The sequence below is a fragment of the Uloborus diversus genome, chromosome 1 (assembly GCF_026930045.1).
Source record: "Uloborus diversus isolate 005 chromosome 1, Udiv.v.3.1, whole genome shotgun sequence".
NCBI lineage: Eukaryota > Metazoa > Arthropoda > Arachnida > Araneae > Uloboridae > Uloborus > Uloborus diversus.
The window spans coordinates 104789812-104805674 of record NC_072731.1 but is presented as its reverse complement, the minus strand read 5'-3'; the positions used below and the strand labels follow the sequence as shown (position 1 = coordinate 104805674).

At 30.3% G+C, this 15863-nt stretch overlaps 1 protein-coding gene across 1 annotated transcript in view; it reads right to left on the bottom strand.

Annotated features, from left to right (window-relative positions):
* Positions 1-4635: 4635 nt before the first annotated feature.
* Positions 4636-15863, bottom strand: part of LOC129234173 (DNA (cytosine-5)-methyltransferase PliMCI-like) — an 84752-nt gene continuing 73524 nt past the window's right edge. The window contains exons 24-28 of the mRNA XM_054868088.1: positions 15324-15473; positions 14178-14341; positions 11472-11712; positions 8123-8239; positions 4636-4938 (exon numbers count right to left, since the gene is read on the bottom strand). Coding sequence (XP_054724063.1) covers positions 4840-4938; positions 8123-8239; positions 11472-11712; positions 14178-14341; positions 15324-15473 — 771 coding nt within the window. The 3' untranslated portion in view covers positions 4636-4839. The remainder of the gene's footprint in view (positions 4939-8122; positions 8240-11471; positions 11713-14177; positions 14342-15323; positions 15474-15863) is intronic.

The following is a 15863-nucleotide window of genomic DNA, read 5'->3' as shown; positions in this document are numbered from 1 at the left end:
AAATAATATCACGATGCTTCGCCATTGGCTGCGAGAAGCGATGCTTCGACTTCAGTCGCCGAGTCATCATAAGCCGCGATGTTTCTCAAAGGCAGTTCTTCCTGCTTCCGACGCATCGTGGTGTATCAGCGAGTAGTCTCGCCGAGTCATCCGCGATGTATCTGCGAAGGCAGTTCTTCCGACGCATCGTGATGTATCAGCGAGTAGTCTCGCCGAGTCATCAGAGATGTATCTGCGAAGGCAGTTCTTCCGACGCATCGCGAGCCGGGGAGAATCGCGAAGGCCCCGAGCGAGTGCAATCTCGCCGAATCATTACCATTGAACCAGTATTATGTTAAACTGGCTTGTGACTTGGGGGGTGTTTTTTCATGGACAATGCTACTTTCCATTTATAACTTTAGTAACTTAACTCATTTAAAAATATAGAGTCCACCTTCTTGCTAGCAAACGCAACATCAAAATTTCAACCAACGTACAATCGGACCTCGATATGAAGTCATCCCCCATATAAGGTAACTTCTCTTAAGTCCTGGCTCACTGAATAGGAATTCTATGTTATGAATTATCCGATTTATGATCAGATCATAATACATTATTTGCTTATAAGATCACTTTTGTCCAATTTCTTTGAATGGTTTCGGTGCCAAACAGATTTACTTTCAAGAATTTTCTACAATATACGATCCTTAAAAAGTGAATATTAGGAGAATAATACTAAAATAACGCAGTAATGTGTGTACGCAAGCATGTCTGTACATATCACACTTTTTTACCAAGCATGAGAAAATTTTCCAGTCATGAGCACTTTTTTACCAGTCAAGAAAATTTTCTGAAAATACTTAGAAACTATTGAGCTTAAATTAAAGAAAAACCTAATAGTCCAGTATTAATGATAATTTTAAATAAGCAAGTTGCACACAACTCTTTGGGAATATTTGTATGCAACTTTTTTCCAAATAAAAGTTTTAAAAAAACATTTCAAAATTTCTAGTGATTCTAAACTTTTTAATTGGTTCAAATCAATTAAACTATTATAATCTAATTAACTGATGTTTTTGAGCATATTTAATTTTGCAAAGAATTATTTAATGTGAATACATGCTTATTTATCAATAAACATATATAAATCGGTTAGACGGTCACCCCGCTTATAAGGTCATTTTCGGGAAGTCCCGAAAGGGCGACTTTATATCGAGGTCCAACTGTATTTAGAAATTAAGCTTTCAAAATTCCTGAATGAGAGCAATATTTAAAACATATGAACAATAAAACGTAAAAACTAGTAGCAAATTCCTCACAGCAGTTGAGATTGCGGATGTGATACACTGGAGTGGGAGTTGAAACTGAAACAATACCAAGTTGCTTTCATCACAGATTAAAAAAAAAAAAAAGGACCAGTCAGAGCGAAATTTTGTGACAATGAAGAATTTGAAAATTTAGTCGTTAATGTATCAAACTAAGTTCAAAAACACAACTTGATACAATAAAACATAAGCTAGTTTATATTATTACCATGTTTAAAAAGCTAGAGTAAATTAAAAAGTTATAAATGTGAATAATGTATAGATATTTATGTTGAGAAAAAAAAGTTATAAACTCCAGTTCAGTGGACATTCCTCTTTTCAAAGGCGCCCATATGAGGGAAGGGGGCTCAAGCCCCCCCCCCCCCTTTGAAATGAGAACTTCCTTGCTTTTAGTGCTTTTTTCATTGCAAAAATGTAAAACATTTCTTCTCTAGCAATTAAAGAATAAGTTATTAAAAATGTCAAATTTTAATAACTCGAATCTGTACTGAAATCGGTTTCTATGGGGAAAATATCCTGTTAAACCATGGAAAAAACATGAGCCTCCCCCTTAAAATTTTGCATATTGGCACCCTTACCTCTTTTACAGACAAAAATGTTTTTCCCGTTAGTATCTGCCCCATAGGAGTACTTTACAATGTTCTTTTTGTCCTTAAATGAAGAGAAACTCGGACAGACCACAAAAACGAACCTTTCACAGAGAAATCTCTTTTCCCTATGTTTTTATGATACTATCAAACTGAAAAATATGCAGGGTATCTGTTACATTATGAGTTTTCAAATCCATGACTTTCCCTGACTTCTGTTTGTAACTTTCCATGACTCACGGGATGTAACTTTTCCACCAAAAATATTAATTTTTTTTACAAGAATATTTTATTTTTTTTTTGTGAAAATTAAATTGCAACCATCTGATCTATGCTTTGGACACATGTTCATAAAAATTCAAATTAAAGTAATATGTAACTAGCTCAGCTACTATTATGACTAAAAAACAATTTATGCAACAATGACTAGTGATAGACATGAAATAATCAAGAGTTGTTACCTAATTACTTTGCTACCAAGGACATACAGTTATAAGTCCTAGGGATTCCATTAAATCGTACAAAATTTTTATATAGGTAAGAATTTACATGAAAACAAGTTTATTTTTGCTCAGAAAAATCTGATGTGACACAAGTTTTTAATCATTAAAAATACTGAAAAAAAGTTTTAAATGAAAAATGGTTTTTCAAAATGAAAGCTACATTCAAAAACAATAATGTAAATCTACTGATGAACAGCAAAACATTTAAGCTTGGTTCTTTTTCTTTTGCATTTTTTAAAATACATATTTTATTTTATTAACAAATAATGAACTAAAAGTTATATTTTTTAAGCTAGTAGTTTTCTTAAAAAAATCTGACACTAGCAATAGTTTAGTAAATACTAAAATTAGGTTTACAATCAATAAATAAAGAAATCAGAAAAAAAAAAAATATTAAATTAAAGTTCGTAATAATTAACTTACCAAACATTACTAGATATACTACCACCAAAGTTTTAGGATAGGCTACAAATATTTAAAAAAAATCCCAATTGAAAATTCCCTGATTTCTGTATTTTATTGATGTCTTAAATGTCCTTAATTCTTTAGACCAATTTTATTTTCTAAAATGTTCCTTAACTTAAGACACTCTTGAAAATTAATCATAATTTTAATGAGTCTCTTGAATCAACTCGGGATACAAATGACTTAAAATTTTCGTGCCAAATGAGAGGCAAAATTAGAAATATACAAGTCCCTAACTATACAATTAGACATATAAGGAGGTTAAACATAATGCTAAACATAAAATTATAAACGTCCAAACGGTAGAATAACATCCTAAAGCAAAACTAGGAAGTATTATAGAAGCGGATGCAATCGGACTTTGAAATGTGTGAAAAATCGGGACTGACTGGTAAAAAGGTGAAAAACGGCTAAGATGCGTAAAATTTGCACCTAATTTGTTGAATTAGATAAATCAGGGTGGCGACAGAAACTGGGAAAAAAAAAGTTCCCTGACTTTTCCCTGATTAAGTTCACCAAATTTCCCTGATTTACGTTACCTGTGATAATGGTTTCCTTTCTTTGCCCAACTTGAAAAGCATTGCATATTAAATAAAATGCAGTGTTTAAAATGTTAATTAAAAATAATTTTTGAAAAAATGCTCCTTTTTTTTTTTGATAAAATAGTACATTGAATTCTTGACAAAGAAATATTGCAGGAAATCTAAAACAAATACTATACTTCTAGGCACCAGTTACATAAGAATTTTAAGAAGGAAAAAAAAAAAACTACTCTTAAAGACATATCTAATCATGATAAAATTAAAAAATTTAAATGGAAATAATCTTGAACTGAAATTTCAAGCAGTATAATCGTTGTAGCAAAATTAACAAGTGATAGTTATAGTATAGAAGTAACGTAATTTTACTTACGTAAATAATACTGCTGTGTGCAGGTAAACGGCAGTATCTGCAGTAGTTAGTTTTTGAGACATTTGAAGAAATGTGTGGTGGATTCAGTACGAACAATTTGAAAATGTTGGAATTAGACTTTTTTTCTGCACCTCTTTTTCAGCGGAAACCAAATAATCGAGTATGTACAATAAAGATGATGTACAATAAATGACGAAAACACATTGAAAAAAATGTGCAGTTACTGCCGTTTACCTGCACACAGCAGAAAAGACATATTTATGTAAAACAAATTGAAATCTTTCAACAACCAGTCATATTGCACTATTCTCTAATCAAGAACTTAGGTTTTAATGAATGAATACAGCATTCTAACTATTAAAAAATAATACAAATATATTTACTTATGTGCACAACTCACAATTTCAAATGATTTCATTAGTTGTTTTTGCAAGGAAAAAAAAAATTTTTTTTCTTCATTTGATCAATTTTCCCTGAATTTGTTATTTTTTTTCAAAATTCCCTGATATTTCCCTCTGAGTGACAAAGTACCCTGACTTTTCCCTGATCTGTCACCACCCTGTAAATATGCATGTTCTTGAACTTAAAATCCATGACCAGATGTCAGTTTCCACGACTTTTGAGCATTTTTTGCTGAAAATCATGATTTTCCAAGACCATTTTTGATCATAGTAGAAATTCATAATTTTCCATGACTTCCCATATGCACCCTGTGAATATAAGATGCAACAAAAATCATGTTATATAGTGTTCTTATTTGTGCAGAATGAGAAGAAAAAAATTACTCTAGCAAAGTTATATTATAGATGTGTAAAGGATACAATTCATTCTTAATATAGAAAATAGTTTATTGTGCATGTAAATTCATAAAATATTATGGGGTAAAATACATTTTTTTAAGAAAATACAAATAAAAACTGTTAAAAAAAAGGTATAAGTTAAAAGTTTAAAACAGTAAAAATTTTACATTTGTCTAAATGATAAGCTCAATTCTTTAAGGAGACTGATTTCTGTCTTAACTTTAATATTCACTGTCCATTTGATAAATTTTCCTCTTAACTTTTTCATTCAACGTCCATTTGATAAATTCTTTTCTTTCCACTCAAGACATTTCTTGATTTCCATCCCAATTGCAGCTGCCAGGGGTGGAGGAACTGCATTACCAACCTAGGGGGGAAAAAGTGTTAGCAAAGACTACTCTACTCCACCATGGGAGTCTTATTAGGAGCATAATATTTCAGGCATGGTGGAATCATTATTTTAGCTACTTATGAAAATAATAGAGAGTGTGGAAATTTTACATGGATACACTTATTAAAGAAAACAAAGGGAGAAAAATAGGCTTATCCAATTTAAGTCTTCAAGATACATTTAATTTTGCCAGGGAATGGTTCATCTTATCATTGGCTTTGGGGAAGCATGTTGATTAAAAAGATGCTATAGGCAGTAAGGTTGGTAGGTAAAGTTGGTTGTGGGCCAGTAAGGTAACTAAATGAAATTTTGTGAAAACACTTAATGGACTAAGTGAAATTTATTTCTAAGAAAATGTTACTAATAGTAGGACTCTAAACATGGTATTCTAAAATTTGGAAATTGTAAAGACTTATTATTATTATATCTAACTAAAACAAAAATCTATGCTTTTTGTGATAAAATAACTGTTATTCAAGAAACATAATCTTGTTTTTCTTTATTAATTGACCTAATTAATAATTTCTTATGGTAGGTGAAAAAATGAAAAGTAACAAACTGTTTCAAAAATGACAAGAAATATGAAAAATTTTCATATTTGTGTGTGGAGAGTTTTGTTTTTGCGATTGCGATTTTTATTAATTACCACTCTTATACCAACTTGAAATCCCCCCCCCTTATAAAATGATTGTAGTTTCTTAATCAGGCTTTAGTTTCCAACTGAATATGTGGAAGAACCCAGAATTATGTGTTTGATGTTAGTGTAATAATGTTTTTAATGAACTAACAGATAGTACAGTATTATATTTCTAGCAATTTTCAGCCACTGTTCAAGAAAAAGTTTCAAAATTTAATTGTTGGGGCACATGTCAACCCTTTAAAAATGAGCCCTATTTTTGTACTTGCTTCACTTATTTCTGAGTAGGGCGATTCTTCTGCTGAGATTTTATGTTTGCCATGTTAAAATATTAGGTAGTAAATAAAAAAATTTTGAAAAAAAAAAGAACCGACTTCAAATTTGCTCTAAAAAGTGAAAAATAATTTTATTTTTTAAACACCATCGATAATGCTTTTAAACATAATTTTTGAAGTTGGCGCAAAAACAAAACGTAAAAACCAGTGTAACCATGCTTCGTTCATATTTTTTTCAGAAAAGCATCCCAAGTTACGAACGAAACATTTGTATCGTTATTCAAATATGTTGTCATCAATGCATACTTTTTGTGATAGTGAAGAAACTGGGCCTGGTTCAATTCATAGTTGTAACTGAGTTATGGCTGTGAATGATATTATCTATCGTTTTTGCGCCAACTTCAAAAATTATGTTTAAAAGCATTATCGATGGTGTTTAAAGAATAATATTATTTTTCATTTTTAAAAGCAAATTTGAAGTCGGTTCTATTTTTTTTTCAAAATTTTTTTCTTTTATTCTTTTTAGTGTAAATGTAGGTATTTCAGAAATAGTAAGAAGTTACCATCACGAAACTTCACCTTATTTTTTTCATAAAAATGCTCCATACTAAAAAAAAAACTATAAACGCGTTAAACTTTAAGTGATTGGCACTAAAAACTTATCTTTGTTCCTCTTTGGAATTAATGTGTAGTTAATTTAATTATAACCATTTAAGTATTACGATTTTCCTAACTAATTTACATTTCACAGCATTTAAGTTGCTCATGATGCAATTCTGTATTCTTACTTAGCCCCCATCATTTGTTATTGGCATAGATGATAACGGAAAAAATACTACAGGCAAACCTAACGGTAGCATTGTGAAGGCTAAGCAGATCCTAATCACTGCATCACCTCGCTTCCAGGTTAGGTTTACTCCCACTATGGAGCAATAGCACTGAAGAAGGGAAGATTTCGATAATTCACATATTGTTACTATAAATCAGCAAGGTTAACAAAATAAAATTATCTACGCCAAAAATGAGACGACAGCGCCAGATTCCCGATTATTATCGAAATATCCCTCTGAAGAAACTTGATACTTGCTTCAGAGAAGCCTTCATTCAAAATTATCATTACAATTACTATTAATGTTACTGTCGTATGGCACCAAACTTTCATAACAATAGGTTTTAAATCTAATCATTTAATAGGGAAATTGCATGAAATTTATGTTTTTTTGCCCATAACTTTTTTTCTAAAGGACAAATATGGTCAAACAAAGTAATTGGACCTAAGTTGAGCCATCCCCTATCCATTAAAAAACGAATCATCAAAATCGGTTCACTAGGTGAGACGCTGTGAGTGGACAAAAAAAAAAAAAAAAAAAAAAAAACATACGGTATGAACTGATAACCGCCTCCTTTTTGAAGTTGGTTAAAAAATGGCAAATTTTTATATCTGCAATGTTTTGGCCCCACGGTTGCCGAATTAGGGCTCATATACTAAAATAACTTGAAGCAAATTGAACAAAATATTATTTTACAAAGCATAACACCAGATTTGGATTTCAGAATTTTGTCGTGGGTTCATTTTCAGAATTTGTAATCTTTTAAAAAGACCCTATTTTTTTAAAAAATGAACTTATGAATAACATCTTATTTTAAAGTAATTCTTTTTCATAAAAATATTCTTGTTATCTTGATCTACCCATAACTGGACTGTATATATACAATGGAAGTATTTATTTTGATGTGCCATATATTTCACAAACAAAGATATCCCTGATTTTGCAAGCAGAAAATTTTGCAAGTTTTATATGAACATAAACAAAAGTTGAATAGATATACGAAGTTGAAATATTTTGCAAGGCCTAATATTTAGTGATTACGACTGGCTTGCGAAACTTAAAGCCTTGCAAACATAAGAGCTTTTACAGTATTTGACTCATTATATATTAAATCAAAAAAATTAACAAGTTAAAAAGGTTTATTTTCCCTTTTAGTTATTAAAACTAAACTATTTTATATTAAACCTTTGACAGAAAAAAATTACAATGAAACATAACACGCAGTAGCAAATGATTTTCTCATAAATATAAAAATACATTAAAATAGTAAAAAAAAAAATGCTGCTCTTCAAAACTTTGAAGTCAATGATAATTCTACAATTATAATACAGAAAAACATCCTGTAAAATCAAATCATGTATTTAAAGCTGTACATAAATACAGATTGTTTTACAAATAGTAGAATGCATATTACCTACCTCTCTATACTTATCGAGAATGCTACCAAAAAATTTGTAATAATCTGGAAATCCTTGAGAACGAGCACATTCTCTAACGCTGACAACTCTATTCTGCTCTGGATGCAAGACCCGACCCTGAAATAAAGTGTCAAATTCTTGAGTGATAATTGCATATGCTAATAAATTTTACAGTAACTATTAGAAATAATGCAATTTTTTGATGCAAGGTGCAAGGATAAATTGCTTGCTTTTTTGAGATTTTTAGTTTTCAGAGATTAGGAAGTATGAATAATGAAGAAATGACGATACACCAAATTTTGAACATACTTATGAAAATTCAAAATATTATTTTTTTCAAAATAATTACTTAAATAAATGACTGACTTTGAAAATTAAAATACATTGGCTAAAACACAAATAAATAGAGTAAACATCTTGAAAATAATCAACTTGTAACAGCATAATGTAGCAGAAGATTCTGCACAGACACCATAGCATCACTAATATTATCACATATTCTATTTATACAATAAATTATCTTCCAGATAGTTAAAGAGCTAAAGAATCTATACAATTTCAAATTTTCAATGATGGAAGCTGAAATTTCTTTAGAGGCAATTAAATAAAAAATAAAAAAAAGCTATGATTTTGTTTTTCTATTACAGGAATATAATTTACAATTAGTCATGAGGATTCTTAAATACTCATCAAAGAATTAAAAGTATTAAAAAATACTCTGGGTTACAAAAGTGTGAGCTTTTTCAGTTCCAAGGATGATAGTGGCTCAACATAAAACACCCGGAAAGGGGACTAATGTTCTGTGTTTTATTTTTAGGGGTTCCCTCGATTGGGAGATGGGTCATGACACAGATTGCACTATATATACAGGGTGTTCCATTTTAACCTGCAAGACCTTTATTTTCACAACCGTTAGTAATAGATGGATACTTCCAATTGCAAAAATGTTCAAAATCAGATGCAGAGTTATGGTTTGAAGCAAAAATAAAAATGAGTCAAAAAAAAAAAAAAAAACGAAATTTAACTTTTATACGGGCTCTAGGTCCCTTAACTAATATTTAGAGAAATAATTTCCATTGAAAGCTATTACTAATACAAAAAAAAAAACATGACATTTGTGCACCCAAAACTCAAGGAGATATTCCAGTTTAAAGTTTTAAGAAACCATACAGAAGATGAGATTGAAACTTATCGCTTTTTCAGAAGAATGAAAGGTCGTCAAAGTAAGAAAAACAAGGTATTTATATTTTTCATTGCTATTCAAAAATAAATTCAAATGTTATGGCATGATACGCAAAAACACACTACAAAACCTCGAATAATTTGAAAAATCACATTCTATGCACACATGTAGTTTTAAATACTTGTTTGTTAACCACTGTATTTTCCCCCAAAAAGTGTTATTGATGGCGAATGAAAAGTGGTGTAAGTCACAAAACGCTGCGTTTCATATCTCGGTGAATATTGGTTGTACTTATTTCAAACTTTTCGTGTTGGATTTATTTTTCTATAGAGATTATTTTCGCAAATATAAGTTAGGGGACCGGGGGCCCGTATAAAAATTTAAATTTTGTATTTTTAGACTCATTTTTATTTTCTCACTTCAAACTTTCAATAACTTAACCCTGCATCTGATTTTGAACATTTTTGAAATCGGAAGCAAACATCTAGGACTAACGGTTGCGAAAATAAATCTCTTGCTGGTTAAAACGGAACATCCTGTATGCTCGGAAGGCTGTTTTTACGGATTTTTTCGGAGGGGTACTTCTGCTACTTCAGGGATGAGAGTGGTCAGAGAGCAAAAAGGAGGAAATAAAAAAAAAAAAAAAAAAAAAAAAAAAACCTAAAAGGGATGATATCCAAAAACATTTCGTGAAAGGGTTGATATCCCAAAACCATATCAAAATAGAATCTAGAAGTTATGACATTCAAAAATTCAACAAAAATGGCTAATTTACCAGTTTTAAAGGTAATACGTGTTTAATTAAGTATAAGTAACAATTTTGTACAATTTGCTGCATTGTACCATTTCTTGCAAGAGTATTTAATCTTAAATAAATCTAAATTTTGAAAAGAGGCAACAATTTCTAACCAGTGAGTCCTTGAATAAAGGGTTGGTGGAGCCAGAGGTCAATCTTGGCTGCATCACTCAATAGTGTCAACTTTTCATATTTTTTAGAGAAAAATACATTTTTTTCATTGAAAACATTTGCGTTTATAGTGTTAAAAGAGTAAAAACATAAATTTTAAAATTAAGTCTGTTTGTAAAGTAAAAATTTACAACAGAGAAAAGTCTAAAATTTCTTTATGTGGTAAAACATACTTTTCACAGAAAAATTGAAAATAAATAAATATATAAACGATTGGTTATCTTTTTCCTTGCATTGGAACCCAAAATTTGTTTTTAAAAGCTTCCTAATACGATTTTGGAATCAAAAGAATCACTTGCAGCTGCCTCATTTAATCATGAAATCTCAAAACTTTTAACAGGCTGTAAAGCCTAAACCATTTGAGATTCACCATAAATATTTTTTACACTGACTTAAATACACAAAAAAAGTAACCATGCCAAGTTTCAAAAAATTCGAAACTGTGGGTGCTAACCCACGTTTTCTTGATTGACTTCTGAATTTTTTCGAAAATAAAATAAAGAAATAAAAATATTATTGAAATGATGAATAAAATAAGCAGATATAAGGTAGCATACAGTAAAAAACCATCCAACATTAAAAATAATTGAAATACTTGCAGGATGCAAAAAGAAATGAAATCTCAAACAAGGCATGCAACTTTCGGCGCAGCACGTGCTTGACGTCGTTGGCATGATTCCAAAACATACATTTTCGGCAGATATCGCGGAGGATGAAGATTCGATTGGAAAAAATAGAATAAGAAATCGAGTACCAAAAATTTGAAAAAATCATATTTTTTTCCAATTTTTGGGGAAAATAAGGCCTGAAAGAGGCAAAAAAAGGAGGAAAAGGAGGAAAGGTTTTAAAAGCCAGAAGAAAAAGCCGGAAAAATCTCATCCCTGTACTTGCAAATAGCAAAGGAATTTAACAGAAAGACAACAAATAGGAAGATAAACATTTTTCACTCGTCTTAGTTGTTTAGGAAAACCAGAAGTTCTATTTTCAAGAATGAGAGAAAACTTCTGTAATTAGGGGTAGTCCCAGAATACTAATACCCTTGCAGCTCTAAATTCAAGAACTTCTAAAGATTTTTAGTATTGAAATTCATTTCATAAAAGAACCAAGAAAAAAAAATATTTAAAAAAAAACTTCTATGCAAAAAAAAAAAAGATATTCAATACCTAATGAAAGGGAGCAAAAACATTTGCAATACTAACTTGTTTTCCCATAGGCTCAGGATTGGTTATGGTAGTGCTAAAAAATCCATGCCATTCAAGGCGACCATAAAGGCCTGCCCAATCATTATGCCTGTTTCCTGTATGAGGTAAGCACCACGGGATTAAGGTATTGAACTGGCGATCTGCAGAATCACAAGGCTTTTTCTCTGCACATGCACACACTCCACGAAGATTACCATTCTTAGCTTTTCCGTTTTTAATGTCATGGTACTTGTATTCCCTAAAGACGGGAAAAAACAATAAGTTTACATCTATATAATCCATACGAATGAAAGCAAATCATGTTTAGATTGTTACAAGGCATTGAAAACAAAACAAAAAAAAAAAAAAAAAAAAAAAACTTTCTGGTATTCTCTAGAAAATTGGTAGCTACTGATCTGGGGATCCAAAATTCCAATATGGCATGTAAAAAACTTAGTATTGGGTGTCAAAAAAAAAGTTCTGGTTGTTGTTTCATGGCAAAATGGAAAACAAAGTAAAACATGTCATTTAAGTGTGCAATTTATCAATAGAATTTATACTTCTTGCTTTTTCAATACTACACGTATTACATTCACTTTTAGTTCAACTATTATATTAATACTGTGCTACAAACTTAATTTTTGGCTCTGTACATAACTATGTAGCTGAAATGCAATGCAGCCCTTATTTAAGAGATCCTATTTGCATAGATTTACTTAAAGACCTACCTTAAAACATCCCTTAACTATTAATCTCTATTTCATTGAATGTTTTTCTTGTTTCCACATAATGTTTCCTTCATACAACATTAAAAGAAAAATAATACAGCAGTTGCTGTGATAGAGAATTTGCTGTATTAGCATATTCCCTATGTCTCTTCCTTTTTACGCGACATATGAAGAGGAGAGACCAATCACCAGCAGATCTATTCACGCTTTTCTTTCACACAAGGGAAAGGAAGGAGGAGTGCCGGTTTGGAAGAGGCTCGAAAATGGAAAAAAAAGGAGAAGTGGTTCCACGATCATAAAATCCGTCTTCCCCTGAAGGCGGATCGGGTATCAAGTTTTTATATTTCTTTTGTGTTTTTAAAAAAAGGTATTTCTGAAAATTAATTTATTTTCCTGAAGTGTCAATGCTGTGCAAGATGCACAGGTAAAAGTTCTGTTTAGGACAGCTGTTCTCTGAACAAGAGTTTTGTTCCGTACGGGATGTTTGTAGGGTTTTTTGTGGGAAAAAAAAAAATGCATTTGTATGCATAGGAATTACAATATTCTGAAGAAACAAATTATTTCGGCTCATAAAAAGCGTTCTCAAAATTCTTGTTTTTTTCAATTTCCAGCCGAAATTTGTGTACTGGTCTAAAAATTTAGACAGGTGTTCCTAAGAATGTTCTTTTGACTAGCTGCCGGAGACCACCTTCCTTGAAAAATGAAATCACTACTTATGAAATGGAAAAAAAAAAAAATAACAGAAACAAATTCTTTTTGTGACAAATTGGGTTCCGACTTGAATATTCAAGGGCCAGAGTTACCCATTCATCCTCTGATTTTTGGAAAAAAAAAAAAAAGAACGAATTGTCTCCTAATGTGATGATCTTCGACCTATGTAAAAAATTTCTGGTGACACCAAAAAAAAAAAAAAAAAAGATTGTCTGAAAACAAGAAATATAAATGATTTTGTTATGTAATGAAAGGTACATAGACTTTGACTTTACTTGGAATGTTTGAGAACAAAGGAATTCCAATTTATAATTTGCACTAATGAATTCTTGTTCTTTGTGGCAAGCTACTGTCTTTTTTTTTTTTTTGTATTTTTCTTTTTCAGCAGAAAAAAATATTTTGTGTAGAATCCCGGGTTCTCATTCTTTTTCAAAAAACATTTTACTTTTCAGAAGTGATTTTCTTTCATTAACCATTTTCGGTTAGTTGCGTACTGGTAGAAAAAATTTCCAGTCAAAGTATTCTAAAATTATAAATAAAATCTATGTCACAGTTGCACACATGAACTAGTCACACTTTCGATTCAGATAATTTTTAACATCTTATTTTTGCCAGCCTAAACTACAAAATTTTTGCGTAAGTTATTTTGTTTGGGGCAAAAAATTTAGCTTTAAGGTTCAGCTTGAATCAAAATAGTACTGAAAAATGCAAAAATGTGTAGTTTTGATAGTTTACCTTTGGGACACATTATTAGTTCATAGTTATCCTCTTATTAGGCTCTCACAATAAAAATATAATTGTAGACAACTATATTTTGCTTTTCAATACACATCACTGAGATGTCTCATGCAAAAAAAAAAAAAAAAAAAAAAAAAAAAAATCAATAAAAATTCCAGTATAAATTTGGTATTTTCAGTACCAATAGAAACCCTGTCCCCATACCAGAGTAAACATTACGTCGATTTTAAAATTATGGTTGATTACATTTTATAAAAATATTTATAAAATCGAGATAGCATAAATGGGTTATTTCACAGCATTTTAAACAATTATGTAAAGTCTGTAACATGACTTTTTAATTTTCTGTTTGATTTGTAAATTATTTTAATTTGAGTTTGCACTACCAACACATTAACTCAAATTAAAATAATTTGCAAATCCAACAGTAAACTAAGTAGTTAGAGCAAAAAAAAAAAAAAACTGTCATGTTATGGACTCTACATTTGTCTGAAATACTGTGAAATGGTCCAAATACATTTCTAGATTGAAAAAATTTAATACTCACAATTTTTTAGTTTTAGTACCGTCACTTAGAGTAACAATTATGTTTGGTAAGTCTCTCCAATCTGAGCCTGGTTCCTTTGGTATGTGTTGCATACGGGCTTCAACTAAAGGATTCATTTCTTTGCATACATGATCTCGCAATGTTTGGCTTGAATTCCCTCGAATCTATGAACAGAATTTTTTTTAAGCATTTCAAGCAAGTGTAATCAATGATGTTAATAATTTACATAGCTCAATATAAAAAAGTTATAACAAAAAAAAAGACGTTTCTAGTTTTCAAGGCAAGTATAGGGTCATTCAAAAGCATATTTCCAATTTTTAAACAAGTTAATAGAATGTCCTATTATATAGTGTTCCTTAGACACCATAACCAGACATATGCATATTAATATTTAAGACACAGCAAATTCATTTCTGGAAAAAATTTTACACTCTATTACAGTCCTCACAAGAAAGCTCTTCAGTTCAAGAACGAAGGTTTATGCTGCTATCATTTCTTAATATAACTGTTAAAAACTGGACTGGGTAGAAGGTTCAATTTAAAACTTACATATTTTTACATCCCTTATTCTGAAAATATAATGGAAATCACACCTTTCATAATGATTTTATTGTCCATTTTTATAGGTAATATACAATTTATGCAAAAAGGCAATGCCTTTCCTGCTTTTATTGCAATATTTTGAGCTGTTTTCCCAACTGAATTATGGAATTACAACTGAAATTATGCTTAAAAAATCTCGCATCTCAGAACTTTTAAGCGTTCTGTAAGAAACCTCATGGGCAGAACTCAGCTATGTTGCTGCAAAACTATAATTTTTTTTTTGTAATATGCTTCTCTCTAACAAATAATATTTTTCTGGAGAAAGATATTTCAATTGTTTTAGTGTGTTATAAGAAGAAAAAAGTTTTTTTTTTGGAAAAATTAACTAGAACAATAAGGATTTTTTAATATAAATAAGGGCCTCCTAAATGCATTCAATCATTTAAGAAGTTTTTGGAGCTTTGCTTCAAAAACTGATTTTTATTCAAAACAAAGAAAGTACATTCTGAAACAAGTAACTTAGTAAATGTGAAAATGGCAAACTTTAATACAATAAACATGAATTTAAGCAAAACCTTTTGCAAGCAAGATTTTATAACATACCTTTTTCTGGTAGTGTGTTTTTGCATCTTCTGTATGAGACATTTCTACAACTTTGTGACCATTCTTTATTTCTGGTAAATCACTCAAAGCATCCTTCACAGTGATTGTACGATATGGAGCCGCTACCTTAAACTTGAAATCTGGAGTGTACTAAAATTCAAAATTAAAATATGTTAACATTTGTTAAAGGCAGGTGAAAAAGAAAGGCAGAGAGATATAAAATCAGAAAATCTTTTATGAAAGCAAAAAAAAAAAAAAAACATTAAGTAAAAGTTATTTATCTACAGTTATCAATGTATGAATTAATATATATATATATATATATATATATATATATATATATATATATAAGTTTTTCTGGTCAAAAAGTTTACTTTAGTAATCTTAAATTTAAAACTAAACTTTTTTTTAAAACACTCAAACTACAGTTGGCTCTCTATTTAATGACTTTCAAGGGATCGCAAAAAATCGTCCTTAAGTAGAATACGTCCTTAAATAGAATGCTTTTAAAACTACAGTGCAGCATCCGGGATCGTGAAA